This window comes from Tenrec ecaudatus, chromosome 11, assembly GCF_050624435.1.
Source record: "Tenrec ecaudatus isolate mTenEca1 chromosome 11, mTenEca1.hap1, whole genome shotgun sequence".
NCBI classification, from domain to species: Eukaryota; Metazoa; Chordata; class Mammalia; order Afrosoricida; family Tenrecidae; genus Tenrec; species Tenrec ecaudatus.
The window spans coordinates 83630922-83648154 of NC_134540.1; the positions used below are offsets into that span (position 1 = coordinate 83630922).

At 37.1% G+C, this 17233-nt stretch overlaps 1 protein-coding gene and 1 non-coding gene across 2 annotated transcripts in view; both read left to right on the forward strand.

Annotated features, from left to right (window-relative positions):
* Nucleotides 1-17233, forward strand: part of LOC142461420 (E3 SUMO-protein ligase RanBP2-like) — a 61882-nt gene that overhangs the window by 21506 nt on the left and 23143 nt on the right. The window contains exons 8-17 of the mRNA XM_075563361.1: nucleotides 4838-4925; nucleotides 6806-7015; nucleotides 8756-8937; nucleotides 9014-9189; nucleotides 9334-9457; nucleotides 12707-12868; nucleotides 13124-13261; nucleotides 13338-13484; nucleotides 14511-14690; nucleotides 14795-14878. Coding sequence (XP_075419476.1) covers nucleotides 4838-4925; nucleotides 6806-7015; nucleotides 8756-8937; nucleotides 9014-9189; nucleotides 9334-9457; nucleotides 12707-12868; nucleotides 13124-13261; nucleotides 13338-13484; nucleotides 14511-14690; nucleotides 14795-14878 — 1491 coding nt within the window. The remainder of the gene's footprint in view (nucleotides 1-4837; nucleotides 4926-6805; nucleotides 7016-8755; nucleotides 8938-9013; nucleotides 9190-9333; nucleotides 9458-12706; nucleotides 12869-13123; nucleotides 13262-13337; nucleotides 13485-14510; nucleotides 14691-14794; nucleotides 14879-17233) is intronic.
* LOC142462023 (small nucleolar RNA SNORA42/SNORA80 family) lies at nucleotides 14229-14365 on the forward strand. The gene has a single exon (XR_012787173.1). It is a non-coding gene; the product is annotated as a small nucleolar RNA SNORA42/SNORA80 family (small nucleolar RNA).

Here is a 17233-nt window from a genome sequence, read left to right on the forward strand (position 1 = left end):
GAATTGAAATCAAATATGGATGAAATTTGATTTAAAAAGATATCCTTAACTTGGATAAAAACCATAATTAGTAGGTACAATCTGGAGGGTGCTTATGTAGACTATGATAGGAATATGTGATTATCAAACATTAGGTTAATTGTTTATATAGGTGTATTTTATTTTTATTTTTTTTAAAACAATTTATTAGGGGCTCATACAACTCTTATCACAATCCATACATATACATAAATCAATTGTGTAAAGCACATCTGCACATTCCCTGCCCCAATCATTCTCAAAGCATTTGATCTCCACTTAAGCCCTTTGCATCAGGTCCTCTTTTTTTTCTTCCCCTCCCTCCCCTTTCCCCACTCCCTCATGTGCCCTTGGTAATTTATACATTGTTATTTTGTCATATCTTTCCCTATTCGGAGTTTCCCTTCCCCCCCTTCTCTGCCGTCCATCTCCCAGGGAGGAGGTCACATGTGGATCCTTGTAATCAGTTCCCCCTTTCCAACTCACTCACCCTCCACTCTCCCAGCATCCCCCCTCACTCCCTTGGTCCTGAAGGTATCATCCACCCTGGATTCCCTGTGCCTCCAGCCCCCATATGCACCAGTGTACAACCTCTGCCCTATCCAATCCTGCAAGGTAGAATTCGGATCATGGTAGTTGGGGGGAGGAAGCATCCAGGATCTAGGGGAAAGCTGTGTTCTTCATCGGTACTACCTCGCACCCTAATTAACCCATCTCCTCTCCTAAACCCCTCTATGAGGGGATCTCCACTGGCCGACACTTGGGCCTTGGGTCTCCACTCTGCACTTCCCCCTTCATTTAATATGGTGTATACACACGCGCACACACACATACATATATATATATATTTTTTTGCATGATGCCTTACACGTGGTCCCTTTGGCACCTCGTGATCACACTGGCTGGTGCGCTTCTTCCATGTGGGCTTCTTTGCTTCTGAGCTAGATGGCCGCTTGTTCACCTTCAAGCCTTTAAGACCCCAGATACTATCTCTTTTGATAGCCGGGCACCATCAGCTTTCTTCGCCACATTTGCTTATGCACCCATTTGTCTTCAGCGATCCTATCATGGAGGTGTGCAGTCAATGATATGATTTTTTGTTCTTTGATGCCTGATAACTGATCCCTTCGGGACCACTCGATCACACAGGCTGGTGTGTTCTTCCATGTGGGCTTTGTTGCTTCTGAGCTAGATGGCCGCTTGTTTATCTTCAAGCCTTTAAGACCCCAGTCACTATCTCCTAGCTCTTTCCTCCATCTGTCGGTCCCATTGTTTTTCCTTCAGATAGTTCATCCAGCCTGTCCTATTCAGACAGACCTGTGGAGACACTAACATGCATAAAAACAAGACAGAAGAAAACAAAACAACAGTACACAACCAGACAACAAAGCAACAAAAACAAATCACTGACAAAGAACAAAACAAAACACTTCACAAAAGAAAAGCTTGTAGTTAGTTCAAGGATCGTTTGTTGGCCCTTAGGAGTGTTTTCCAGTCCAGTCTGTTGGGGTACCATGCCCTGGCCCCAAAGTCCACTTTCAGCATTCCTTGGGGACCTTGCCACTCCATTCCCTTGCTGTTCCGCTGCACTCCCCCAGTGATTTGCCTCGGTGTGGTGGGATCAGGTCAGGTGCAATTCCCACACTGTGTCTCCGGTGCAGTCCCCTGTATCGCCCTTAGTCACTGAGGGGCATCATGTCTCATAGTGGGGCCAGCCATGTTGTTCTCTCTGTGGACTGGCTGCTCTACTCAGGTACATTATCCTCACGGCCTGGTGGGCCAGGCTGTGCTCCACTTTCTCCTCCTCCCCCTTCATCTGCTCCCGTGTGTTGTCTGTGATCAGATATGTCCATCTCCCGGAGCTGCAGAGTCAATGTCGTCCTTTGGAACAAATTCTTTTCGGGGGAGGGGCAGGAATTCACTTAATTTATGGTGCTGGGGCCAGCCTCCCAGACCTCTCCACTGGTTCCCTACTCCACGCCGGGACATTGCATTCACACCTTGCGGCACTGGGTTGAAGTCTGGTCCCTCTTTCTCTGTGGAGATATAAACAATACCCTCCCCTTGGGTGGATTAATGCCCCATGACCCCACTACCCTTTTCTTCCTTATATTCATCCTTTTGTTATCAAACATTAGGTTAATTGTTTATATAGGTGTGTTTTAAAAACAAGCTTAGCATGGAATAATCACAATATGTAACATAGTATATAGTAAGGGCCTTCAACAAGCCTGTGGAAAAATTCCATTATCTTTTAATTCCATCTTTCCGAAAAGTTTTTGAAGTCTTCAGAAATCCTTTCTCTACTAAATTAAGAATACACTTTTTACTTCTTGCCAAATAACATAGATATCTTCTCAGTCTCTTTGTCTTTAAACTACCACATACACGGAGGCTTCAAAAAGTACATGAAAAAATGGAATTTAAAGATAAGAGCTTGAACAGACAACAGAATTACAGAAATAAAACAGTCTCATGAAGATGAGGGAGAAGGGGTCAAGCCCGAGACCCAGAGCCCATCTGTGGATAATTGGATGTCCACGCTCACAGGGGCTGCTTGGAGGAGAAAATGCATCCAGGGTGCAGTTCAGCACAGACAAAATATACAGCACCCCTCTAGTTCTTTAATCCTTCCTGCCCCCACTATTATGATAATTGTCCAATCTCACAATCCCCACTAGACCGGTATACAGACAGTGGCACAGACGAGAGCTTTCGATGTGTGGAATTCAGGAAAGACAACCCCTTTGAGAAACAGTAATGGGAGCAACGGTTCCAGGAGGATGGGGAAGAGAAGGGCGAGGAAGGGAGGGAATGGGAAGGGATAGCAATGACAGCAGAATAACGCCCCTCAGGGGAGCAACGCCAGGAGAGCAGGTGAAAGGATAGACTGGGCAGTGTAAGATATGTGTAAATAATAATAACCACATAATAATTTGTGGGGGTGTCACAGTAGGGGAGGAAGGGAAAAAACTGCCATCCAAGGGCTCAAGAAGAAAGATAATATTTAGAAATGATTGATGGCAGTAATCGTACATGTCTGCTTGAGACAGGGGTCGTATGGTTTGTTGCACGTAAGAGCCCCCAATAAAATGATTTATTTAATAAAAAAGCAAAAAGATAAGGATTTTGGTTCCACCAATTTTTGAAATTCCTGGTATTTCCATTGAACAGATGTAGAGTGGGAACCTCCGAGTTGAATTTTCTAATAGTTTATTTTAGAGCTTTATTATCAAAATGACAAGCAGAAATGAGATTGAGAACTGCATTTAGGGTCAGTCGAGAGTCATCTGGCTAACTTCCTATTCTTAATCAAAGTTCTACTTAGTACGACTTGCATTTTTAGCTAGATATTTAAGAAAACTTATTTAGAAACTTTTGAGTTAACATGTGGAAATGGTGATTTGATGATTTGATTGAATGGATTCATAACTAAATAACTGGCCCTAAGATGGCAGCTACTGAACAGTTTGTAACAGTGTTTAGATAAATGAATTGTCAAAGGAATTAAGTTTCACTCCACGTTTTTGTGAGCGCTTCAACATTTATTTATGAAAAAGTTCAACAGCATGTTTAGGAAACTTATGGCTGAAAAAACATGTCAAAAGGATACATTCTGAAATCCCAAAGCCAGAACTTTTAGGTTCATAAAGATTTTATTTATATGGTTTAACATTTTAGAGGCACAAAAGAATTTATTGTGAGGACCTCTTTATCTCTGTTTCATAGTTAACCTTTCTTTCCTGGAGGAACTAATGTTTGTTTCTTAAGAGTCCTTCAAGTAATGTTGTATGCATATGCCATGAAGTATACAAAGGTAGTTGTACATACTCTCCCACCTTTAAAGAAATACAGTAGAAGACATTCTGAGAATTATGTTTACTTTGCTTTATTTTTATAAACTATATCTTGGAGATATTTCCATTTCAGTTTGTTTTGATGGTTGAATATTATCCCATTGTATGGATGTATCATAGTTTTTGAATAATTCAGAAATATATGTGTCACTTAACATGAAAATGTCTGAGTAGAGTGAATTCCTGAAAGAATTACAAGATGAACTTTCATATATGCATTACAGTTTTTTAGAGCTATTGCCAAATCGCTTAACTTCATAGAGATTATCCCAAATTAACACCCCTATCAGCAATTAAGACAATCATTTAGAAATTTAGGTTAGATACTCTGTCTACCACCTCCAGTAAGTGATCGTCGCCTGTTGAACATTTTCAGTGATGGATAGTCACTAGTTTTCAGTGCGGCACTCTGTGTCTTTGGATCATTGAATTCTTATGTGGTGTAAAATTTTCTTGACTTTTCTAACCATTGAGTTTCCTTTTTCTTTTGGTGCTGTTAAACATGTTTAAACCTTTTAATGAGATAATTTTCTTAGTACCTTATGACAGCTATCATATCTATTGGTTTGCTGTTCTTGCAGTAGTTTTTCATGGGAAATGGTTTGGAGTGCTTTTTGTGACATTTTCAAGTATGATTTGCACAGTAAAGGATGCCTATCCTCTTCCGTCGCTCTATTAATACAGATAGAAAAGCTCTTTAACGTCTCTTTCTCTAAATGTAAGTTGAATGTGATGTCAGTAGAAAGTAGTTTCTCAGAAATGGTCTCTTTAAGCATCTTTCATAGATTCTTGAGTAAATTCCTTGGCGCCCCTACTTTTGTTTTTTTGCATTCTGTTTTCCAGCTCATTTTAACTATTGATTGATAAGAGTATTTTTTTTTAAGTAAGTATAGTAGGAAGGATCATTTTACTATTAGAAAATGAGTTTTACTGAATCAAGGTTTTTATTCTAAAATTATCAGATTCCGAGACCAAAGATTAAACTAATAAAAGGAGAAGCCGGACAAAGTCTATTGGAAATGATGGCCTATGATCGTCTCAGCCAATCAGGTAATATTAAAAATCTAATTTCTATCTAGTCAATTAATTTTCAGAAACAAAAGGGAAGCTTTTTCTGCTAGGAAACTTCAAACCTTCATCTATCCAGCAGATAAGTCCATTGTTTATCTTTGTAATATTAGATAAATTCAATAGATAGGAAAAGGAAGCATATCCTTTATAGAGAAAAAATATTTGATATTATTTGTTCATTGATAGGCAGCTGCTTGACCCTCCATCCTGGTTATTTCAACGCTTGTCCTAAACTTAATACATTTTTTGATTTACCAACAATTTAGCATTGGCTGCTTGTTGAACAATGCTATGGGTGGCATATAAAGATGGAAGAATATACAGATACGTATCTCTACAGGAACTGACAGCATAGGAAGGAATAAAGATGATATCCCCACACATTTTATTTTGAAGTTTGTAGATTTATTTGCAGTTTTATCTGTTAGGGTAGACCCTATAGTCTGTCATGTATTTGTAATTTTGCTAGGAAATAACTTCAAGAAATTGCCAGTGAATATATCAATGAATTGAAGTATGTAGTAGTTTTTGTAAGGAGCAATGTTAATATGAAGTTGAAGGAACTTTATACCAAAAAAATCAAATGCTGCATCAAAGTCACTTTAAACTTTGGTCTGTAGGTAGGCCCTGATCTAAGGGCTCAAGATGTTTTTATTGCTCGTCTGTCTAACAGAGTCATATTGGTTGTGCTCCACCCTCCTAGTAAACTTCACTGTAGTGCCACCCCCTGCCCTCCCCAACTTACCTGGATATTCCAGAGTGTGTCTGCAAACTCAGTAAGAGACCTAACCTTACTGAGCACAGCAATTAACGGAGTATCCTTGTTGTTTTTAAAACTTTATAGACGTGGAATACACACACTATACAGTCCTTTCATTTAAAGTATATGATGCAGTGATTTGTAGCTTATTCACAATATATTTAAGAACATTATCACCCAATAAATAAATTATGTAGTCAACAGTGTTCATTAAAAATCAAGTGCCTCCTTAGTCTTCTCCATCGCTAGGCACACTTTAACCTATTTTCTGCTTCTATGAATTTGCCTATTCTTGATACTCCATATTAGCGAGGATTCCTGGTGTTGCAGCAGTTAGCGCATTTAGCTGCTGAAGAAGGTCAGCATTCAGATTCAACCAGGTGCCCCATGGGAGGAAGATGTGGCTGGAGGTTTCTGTAAAGACAACTTTGGAAACCCAATGGGATGGGTCTACTCTGTTTTATAGAATTGTTCCAAGTTGAAAATGACTTGATAGTAATAGTTTTTTATTTCCTAAAAAAAATAGAATCCTACAAGATGTGATCTTTTTGGTGATTGGTTTCTTTTACTTTGTACAATAATTTCAAGTACATCCATGCTGTGGCATGTACCAGTACTTCATTTATGCTTTGTTTTTAAAATAAATTCTTCACCCCATCCATACCTGTGGAATCAGAATATTTTGGAGTTGGTCCTGAAAGTAGATATTTATAAAAAGCTCCTTAAAATATGATTCTGATCATCCATATTTATAAATTAATGTTTGTCCAGAGGAATTAGATCTTGACGTTGCTTTCCTATGGGCACGTAAATTCTGCACTTCTCCATCTGAAATGTAAAGATTCTGACATTTTTCACATGCATTCTCTTATTTTCTCTTTTACTCTAACATAGATACAAGAACTACAAAGTAATCATCTATGTTCATTAAGGATTTTTATTTTTTGGTTGTGGTGGTTGGTGGGTTAGGTAGAAGGTAATCATGTTATTTCCTCTTTAGGGACATTAATGAAACTAGTGAGAGATATGAGTAAATACAATCTATTTCCAAAACGATGGGGGACATAATAAATAAATAATTAAATGCAATCTTTTTCAGGGCATATGCTGCTAAACTTAAGTCATGGAAAGCAAGATTTCTTAAAAGAGGTCGTGGAATCCTTTGCCAACAAGAGTGGGCAGTCTGCTTTATATGATGCTCTGTTTTCCAGTCAGTCCCCTAAGGATAGCTCCTTCCTTGGTAGTGATGACATCGGAGACATTGATGTGCAAGCCCCAGAGCCTGGTGACTTGGCTAGATATGATGTTGGTAAGAAAAATCCCAAGAAAACTGCATCGTAATTTTCCTATCTGAAGAGGACAGCAAAATTTAAAAAGAATGAATTTTCCCTAACTTCATTATCCAGGAAAAGATCATTTCCTTTATTCCTTTCAGAATTTTTATTTTGGGGGTTAGGGTAATTTGTCATCTTTATTGTTGCTTTTCCGTAGTGTTTATTTTTTCCAAAATGTGAAATTTTGTGTTTTTCTTACACTCTTATTGGTACTTCACACATCACACAATTCACTAGTTCAGTCATATCAAGAAGAGTTGTACAGTTAGTACCACAATCAGTTTTAGAACATTTTCTTCCTAGAATCATTGTAATCAATTGTGGCAAATAGATATTCAATAAATAAGTCAGTGCTCCATGGTGTTTATAAAGAGTCTTTATAAATATCACTCTCAGGGCTGTAGAATCGGCAGATTAGCCATGATTTTCTTACATTTTCCATTTAAAGGCATCCATTTTAAAAAAATTTTACTATTACAAATAATATTGTGATGAAAATGCTTATAAACTGCCTGCATTTAATATTCTCACAGAAATTAAAAAGAATGATATTACTGAGACAAAGGAGATGAGCAATTTTCAGTCTTTTGAAAATTGCTGTATATTGAGGAAATGACACCTTTTTGTTTTCAGTATTGAATTTCTTGTAGAAGAAGTTATCTAATCCAATAGATTAATGTGGCTTTGTGACGCTGTTGAATAAGCATTGGACTGCTATTTGCGAAGTTGATGGTTTAAACCCACTAACTGACCCAAAGTCAAAGATGAGGCTGACTCCATAAGTATTTACAGCCTCAGTAACCCCGTGTAGGACAGCTGTGAATTGGAACCAACTTGCTGGCAGTGACTTGGGTTTTGGATCCCATTGTGTTAATTATATTTTTACTGAAGGAAAATCCATTGTTTCAAGATTTTGTATTTGACCTTTTATAGTACCCCCTTTTTTTGGTTTTCTCGATCAGTGGTTTGCACTCAAGACTCGTTTCACTGGAGAAAGATGAGTTGGCGAGTTTAGATAAAGATTTATAGCCTTGGAATTTGTAGAGGCACTTTTTCTGTGTCCTCTAAGGGCTCTCTTTGAGTTGGAAGTGACTGGTTTTTTGGTTTTAATGAGTTTCTTTGTTTCTTAGGTGAGCTTTCTCTAGTGTAACTTTTTTTTTTATATATTTCAAGACTGACTTCTATTTTATTATTTATTTAAAATCATTTTATTGGAGGCTCATACAACTCTTACTACAATCTGTACACACATCCATTGTGATTGTGTCAAGCACATTAGTATATTTGTTGCCATGAACATTCTCAAAACATTTGCTTTCCACTTGAGCTCCTTATTCCCCCCCTCCTTTCTCATTCCCCCTCCCTCATGAACCCTTGATATAATTTACAAATTATTATTATTTTGTCATAGCTTACACTGTCTGGTCTCTCCCCTCAACCACTTTTCTGTTGTCCATCCCCCAGGGAGGAGGCCATATGTAGATCCTTGTAATGGGTTCCCCCTTTCCATCCCCCCTCTCCAATGTAACTTTTTTTGTTTTTCCAATGTAACTTTTTATTGAACTTTCTGGGTATGAAGTGTGATGGATTTAATGAAAGCATGAAAATAGATAATGTTTAATGTGAGTTAGTAGCTTTTTGTGGAAAACAACTAATGATAAAAATATAGTTTTCCTAAAAAGAGTCCTCAAGCCTATTGTTTTCTTTTATTTCAGGTGCCATTCGAGCACACAATGGGAGTCTTCAGCACCTTACTTGGCTTGGCTTACAGTGGAATACACTGCCCACCTCACCAGCAATCAGAAAATGGCTAAAACAGCTCTTTCATCATTTGCCCCAGGAAACCTCAAGACTCGAAACAAATGCACCTGAATCAATATGTATTTTAGATCTTGAAGTGAGCATACATTTTATTAAACAAATATATTTAAAGTTTGTTTAGTTTTTTTCCTAACTTAATTTGATTTTTTCAGGTGTTTCTTCTGGGAGTAATATATACCAGCCACTTACAACTAAAAGAGAAATGCAATTCTCACTACAATTTCTATCAGCCGTTGTGTTTGCCACTTCCTGTGTGTAAACAGCTTTGTACAGAAAGACAAAAATCTTGGTGGGATGCAGTTTGTAATCTGATTCACAGAAAAGCAATGTAAGTAGTAAAACAAATACATTGTTTTAGCAATTGCCTGCCTAGGCTTTATAAGAAATTTAATTAAATTATTATCTGATGATTAATAAATATTTAAGTGATGATATGCATTTGCAAAGCAATTTGCTTAAAACTTCTTTTCAGACCTGGAACCTCAGCAAAATTGCGACTTCTAGTTCAGCGTGAGATAAATACCCTAAGGGCTCAGGAGAAACATGGCCTTCAGCCTGCTCTGCTTATACACTGGGCAAAATGTCTTCAGAAAACGGTGAGTTTATTAAAAGTGTAAACATTTGTATACAAAATTAGTTTAATTTCTAAAATAATAAACTGTTAATGGAATGTTTTTCAGTCATAAAATCAGTAGCTCAGATCATTCTAGGTGAAATTCAATTTTCTGTCTTGCCACAAAAGTGCATATGCACATAACACTGTGCCCAGCACATAGTAACTTCTCTGTTCAGTGCTAGCTGTTACTACTCAATAGTGGTTAGGGTAATTATTGATCAGGCTGAAAAAGTTTTTATGTGTGAGGTAGCACCAAGCTTTTTAGGGCAAGGTATTGCAGTCATTTCTCAATGTTGGCCGTTGAAGCTGTGGAAGAATTCGGTGTGGATGGCTAGCTCTTTGACTAAACACTGAGAGGCAGATTATGGTTGTGTGAAATAGAAACTCGTAGAAATGAATTTGGCTGACTTGTTTGGTGTTATTTACTGGAAGGGTTTAAAGGTTAGGTCTGAAGTGGTCACTGGTATTATGTATTCCAAAATTTGGTAAGTTGAGCAAATGACTTAATTCTCTTAGGCTTTGTTTTGAAAATATAAAAGAAAATTCAGGAGAACTTAGTATTTAAATCACTTAGAATTACAGAAAAAGCTGAATAGAAAGCAGACTTCCCATATTCTTCCTCCCCACTCCACTGTAGTTTCCCTTAATAACATTTTACTTTAGTATGCTCAACTTGTATGAGCTATATTTATGAAGCAATATTGCTATATTATTATTAACTGAAGTCCGCGGTTTACATGAGTTTTAATAGATGTATCATATGTCTGCTGTTACACAATCATTCAGAATTGTTTAATTAGCCTAAAAGTTCCCGTTACTCCAGTTGTTCATTATATCCTTCCATCCATGAACTTTTGGCAACCACTAATCTGTTGCCTTTCTCTGAATGTCATGTAGTTATAAATCATATAGCATGTATCTTTTAAATTTGGCTTCTTTGACTAAATTTAGTACTATACATTGCTAAGGGTCCTCCATCTTTTTTCATGGCTTGACATTTTTCACTAACTAGAACTCCATTGTGTGGTTATACTTCTGGTTTGCTTTATCCATTCACCAACTGAAGGGCATTTAGTTACGTTTTATTTTTGGTATGTTTGTAAATGAACGTTTACATCGTAGCCACTCTAATACGTATAGAGTGATCCCTTGCTATTGAACAGCTCCAACCTTGAACTTTCCACTACTCAAACATCAAAGTTAAAAACAAAATGCTTGGTGTTCATAACTTTGCTCAATAGTCAAGAAAATCATACTTGGGCGGGGAAAAACCCGTGTGGGCCAAGAGTGAGTCATGTGTTGTCTCACCTCTCAGACTACTCACGTTAGTGCATTCAAACATTCACCATTGTACTTTTTTTGCTCATTATGTGCATAAAATATAACCATGACTCCAAAGAAAGTTAATCATACCAGCAGTAAAGCTAAGAGAAAAACTAAGAGAACCACAGAAATCATTGTGATATTTGAGTAAGTGGCTAATGTAGTGAAAGGTGTGAAATCATTAACCTTGAAACAAAACCCAAACCATTGAAGAGGTGGAAAAGTTACTGTAACTTGGATAAATCCGAAACGTGATGGTGATAGTGCATATGAGACTGATATTTGAGAAGGTTATAAACCATAGTGATTTATAGTCCTGGAAAAAGGAAAATTTAAGTGTAATTTTTTGCTTCCAGAGCAGTTGTTTGGTTTTCCTTTATTATGGGAAAACGTTTAGTTCTCGAACTTTAAGGTATTTGAATATGAATTTGGAACAAATTGAATTCAACAACTGAGGTATCACTGTTTTCACTGTCTAGTGAAATCTCAGTGTAACTTGCTATTTGTATATCTTCTCTGATGAAATGCCTTTACAGATCTTTTGTCCATTTTGTAATTGGGTTGTTTTCTTAATGTTAAAAGAGTTCTTTATATAATTTGTATACTAGGCCATTATGAGTTGATTTGCAAATATTTTCTCACAATCAAACTTTTCTTTCTCTTAATATAGTGTCTTTCACAGAGCAGAAATTTTTTATTTTACTGCTGTCCAATTTATCAATATTTTCTTTTGTAAATTATGCTTTTGATATGCATATAAGAGAAGAGAAATAATAACTTCTCATCGTCCATTGGCTGGACCGCCAACATCAAGTACTTAGAAAGGTCATTGTTCAGACTAGACTGGAGCATGTACACAGGTAGAGAAAAGACATGGGGCTCACAGCACACGAAAGCTAGGAACAGGAGTAGGAGTAATGATACCAGAAGGGTAGGGAGAAGGGGTGGAGAGGAAGGGAGAAAAGGGGAACCGATTGCAATGATGGACACATAACCGTATACCCTTCTTCAGGGGGAAGAACAACAGAAAACACAGGGGAAGGGAGACAGCGGTCAATGGAAGATATGAAAATAATAATAATTTACATTCTATCAAGGGGTATGAGGCGGGGAGAAGGAGGGGGAAAAAGCTGTTACCAAGGGCTCAATAAAAAGTAAATGTCTGGAAATGATTGAAGGGAACACAATTGTACAAACATGACTGATGCAATTGATGTAACGTGTTATAAGAACCCCCAATAAAATGATCTTTTTTCCCCCCTAAAATGATCTTTAACTTTAAATATAAAAGGTCCTTGTTTAACCTAAGATTAACTAGGTTGTTCTAGAAGTTGTATAGTTTTGCATTTTATATGTAGGTCTGTGATCAACTTAGAGTTTGTAGTTGTGAAATTTGTAAAGTTATTTCTAGAGTCTTCTGTCCCCGTCTTCCACTTGTCAATTGCTTTGTCAGGATCACAGTGTCTCGATCGCCTTAGCATTATAATAGTTGTATCGTGTTAATCTTCCACCTCTGTGCTTCTGTATTGTGTTAGAATCACTGCTGATATCTGCTAATCAGCTGATAGGATTCTGTTGGAAATTGAGATGATTCTATAGATGAAGTGTGAGAAGTTGTCATCTTAATAACTTTCTGTCCATGGATAATGGACAATCAACCCATTTATATTTCTTTATCTTCTTAGTATTATAGCTTATACCTAAATATTTTATTTTGGAGATGTTAATGTAAGTGGGAGCAGCAGTCAGGAGATCAAAAGATAAGTTGCATTAGTTAAATATGCTGCACAAGATCTCTTTAGAATATTGACAAACAAGGGTGTGCTACTCTGAGGACTAAGGTACGCCTGACCCAGCCATCTGATGATTTGTGTTCCTTGGCTTAAGTTTCAACTTTGTATTTCAGGGCAGTGAACTTAATTCTTTTTATGATCAACGGGAATACATAGGCAGAAGTGTTTATTACTGGAAGAAGATATTACCGTTATTGAAGACAATCAAAAAGAAGACCAGTATTCCTGAACCCACTGATCCTCTGTTCAAACATTTTCATAGTGCAGACATGCAGGTAAGAGAATGATTGCATAGATTAAAAGGAGATGATGGTTTGTAGGTTATAAATCAAGAAGTAGTGATACTGACTGCTTCAATTAATTGCCTGGATATTTCATGTGGTTTTGTTTCCTAAATTCCTAGTTTTTGCAAATATGATAAGAAAAGATAACGTTAATCTCATTAAATCATCTAAAATTTTTGGGAAATAAGTTGTGTTTGATAGTCTGATGGGAAGCAACTGACTGAAAAATGACCCAAATCTCTGTAGGTGTCTGAAATTGGTGAATATGAAGAAGCAGCACAAATAGCATTTGCTGTATTGGATGCAGTTAACGGAAACACAGACGATGCTATGACTACTTTTGAATCTATAAAAAATGTTGCTTCTTACTGGCATCTTGCACTGGTAAGTAGATGTGGTACCTTAAGTAAAAGTTTTGTTGTAAAAATCTAGTTTATTTATAAAGGCTCTCTTTGTCTAGATTTTTCACAGGAAATCAGAAGACATCGAAAATGATGCCCTTTCTCTTGAAGAACAAGAAGAATGCAAAAATTATTTGAGAAAGTCTAGGGACTATCTGATAAAAATTTTAGATGATAGTGATTCAAATCCATCAGTGATTAAGAAAGTAAGTTGCAGATTTTGTTTGTATTTTTGTGTTATTCATAATTGAGTAATAAGTACTTTTGCCTTGAATTTCTACTTTGACATATTCAAAATTGGGGTCAGTGACACTGTGTCAATAAAGCTTGGGCTGTATGTTGTTGGTGGGTAGCTATGTACTTGACATTATCTTGCTGTGTCATTTTAAAACCTGGGAATCTAGGTGTATTTCTCTTATGCAGGTACTCCTTCGGGAATTGTAGATGCTTTCTTACATTGGACCACATTACTTTTGTTATCTTGCCAGTGTAATCAATGCAAGTATTGCAACATAGGACTAATTCTTTGTCATTGGAATATTTTCCTAAAATGGAAAATTGTTGCTGATAGGATCACATGCTTCTATCACTCTCATCTATGGACTGACTGTCTTATTTGCAGCTGCCATTAGTTTGAGAATGTCATCATGACATTAATTTCAGTTAGGTGAAGCTTTCTTCTAAGTAACTTGTTTACTAATCGGTGTTGCTGTTTTTGGATTTGAATTGATTTTGCATAGTGCAGTCTGGCATCAATTTTTCTATTCACAATCAATTAGAAAGCATCACTAATTAATTTGTTCACTCAAAATAGCTTCCCAAGTTAATAGTCCCCTATTACCAGTGACTAAGAGAAATAATAGCATGGATGTTAAAGTCAAGACTAGACTGCAGAATGTGATGATTACAAAACAGTCTCATGTGTATAAATTAAAGAATAAGGTGAAGATGCATGGGTTTGGATGTATGTATGGCAGGCTTGCCCCAGTGGGCCTCTCATAGTGTCCCATACCAGAGCAGACTGTCGCCCTGAACCTTTGTCTGGCCTTGTCCATGGGCTTCGGGCACTGACGCGGATCGCACAGTGGGAGAAAGTAATAAAAATAACGTGTAAGGTGCTTGCTGTACAAAAATGAGTTAAATTTAAATAAATTGGTAAGAAATACTAATGTCAGAATTCTGACTTTGATTTTTGGGAACCTAAAACCTTGGTTAATTCCTTTTGTTTGTAGTTACCTGTGCCTCTGGAGTCTGTAAAGGAGATGCTTAATTCAGTCATGCAAGAACTTGAAGACTATAGTGAAGGAGGGCCTCTTTATAAAAATGGTTCTTTGCGAAATGCAGATTCAGAAATAAAACACTCTACACCATCTCCCACCAAGTATTCCCTGTCACCTAATAAAAGTTATAAAGTAAGTAGGAAGGAATTAGTTCATTTTGAATTATTCCATTGTGAAATTTCCTGATTTAAATGTCCTAATTATTTTTTTTCTTGTTGCTGCTGTTATATTTATAGTATTCTCCTAAAACACCGCCTCGATGGGCAGAAGATCAAAATTCTCTGCTGAAAATGATCTGCCAACAAGTAGAAGCTATTAAGGTAAATCACTTAGTTTTCTAAACTGTGCCTCTATTCTAAGATTTAATGCCCAACCATGTCTGTACTTCTTTCTACAGCTGGCAAAGTGACTACTTGCCATGCTTCTTTTACATACATTTAAAAAATGATGTGTTTGAATACCCCACAAGATAGGAAGATGTAAATCCTTCAAAGATAGGGACAGTTTTGCCCTAAACATAGATCATTCCTGGCATAGGGGACATTCTCAGGGGATAGAATTGAACTAACTTCTAAATTATTAGTCTTATCTTGGCCTGTGAGTTCATTTCTGAGGGTCAGCTTGATAGAAATGAAAAAATGGTCTCAGCCTCAAAAAAGTCTCTCAAAACACTTTATTTAAAAAAATCATTTTGTTGGGGGCTAGTACAACTCTTATCACAATCCATACATACATACATTGTGTCAAGCACATATGTACATTTGTTGCCATCATCATTCTCAAAACATTTGCCTTCTACTTGAGCCCTTAATACTGGCTCCTCCTTTTCCCCCCTCCCTCCTTACGGCCCCCTCCCTCATGAACTCTTTTGTAATTATTATTATTATTTTGTCATGGTATCAAAATTCTTTTATTTTGAACTCTTAACTGGGTAAGAAAACCATTTTACTTGCAGGGTAAAGGGCCTTTAATTTTTGGACCTTATTTTTGGCAAGAACTAAGAAACTTGTATGGAGTTACATCATATCTGTATGCGTCATCATGGCTTGCAATGGACTTGATGGGACAAAACAACCTAGAAGGGGTTTGAAGCCACACATTGTAGTTTTGAAGTGTGCTGCCACACTACCAGATTTTACAGTACAGTAAACTGTATGAGACTTAAAATAGGTTTATAGGGGAACACAGGTTTTAATTTCTGCGAAGATTTTATATGTTAATGACCTATTGCATTGCATTCAGTTTTGACCTCTGGTATCTTTCAGGTATCTCAAGTCAGTTTTTGGGGAAATGTAGTAGAATCTGAAAAATTTGGCTCTAGTACTGATTCCCCATTACCTAATGAGATTTGGATCAGTTATACTTTAGCTTTCTGTATGGTTTTCTTTTATCAAGTGAGAGAATTGGAGTAACTAATTCCCTTCAACTCTTACATTGATTGAACATTAAAACTAGGGTCCATATACTAATAGTGACCAGGAAAGTTTTTAATTGCTCCACCCATTTCTTTTATGGGTGTTCAACATGTGGACAAAGTACAGTGGATGGGTGTGTGGGAAAAAGTTGATTTAGTTTGGAAATGGACTGAAAATCGAGGCTTTTGTGAACATCAGCATTTTAGGAACATTTATTGGCAGACCCTCCTGGAAGAAGACAGCAGGTATGCTCGATTATTGCATGCCTCATTCTTGGATGCTTGGTCCGATATTGAAACGTCTGATACTGTTGGACCTATTGTGTGAAACACTGACTTCCTTGGAAAGAGAAAACGTTTCTTGATAAATACCTGTTTTGTAAGGACCATTGTGTAGGTTCTCAGGGGTTGCTGTGTGTTACCGTTTATGTCTTTATATAGTAGCCGAGGAAGCAGCTACCCAAATAGCTACACTCAAAACTAAAAATTCATTGCCACTGAATCAGAGCTATCTCATAGCTACCCAAGAGGACAAGGTAGAGCTGCCTTAGAGGGCTTGAGAGACTATAACTCTTTACAGGAGTAGAAAGCCCCCGCTGTTTCCTGAGAAGGGACCTTGCAATTAGCAGCCCCAGACTAATCCAGTAGGCCACCAGGCTCCCCAGCAACACTAGAATGTTCTGTGTCAACCGTTTTATCTACACAACCTGGTGGTGGTCTAGAAACATTTTTGGAATGAGACCTGCCTGGTTTGAATTAAATGATATAATTTCTTAGTCACGTCCGACCTCACCCCACTCTCTTCTTAAGAGGTGCGTTAATATTATTTATCTAACAATATGAATAGGAATTAGTAAATTGCGCTTAGAATATATATTTGTAATTCCAAGGAAATATTACTTGTTTTTCTTTCACCATTTTGGTTAGAGTTAGCATTTGAAAACATTCATTTTGAAAGATTACCGGTAATTATAATTACCTCAAACATTGCTAAATGGAAAGTGATGATTCTAGGATAGGGAGGTAATTTGTAATGTCTAATAGTAGTACCTTGTGGCACAGTGCTTGGCTGCTATTTCAAAGGTTGGTAGTTCAACCCCACCAGCCATTCTACTAAAGATGTGGCGGTCTGCTTTCTTAAAGATTTGTAGCTTTGGAAACTCCATTGGCAGTTCTTCTTTGTCTAAGCGGTGTAAGTAGCATAGAAGGATTATAAAAGGAAAAACCTGAAGGCTGTTTAAGCTGATACTGCTAAGGACTG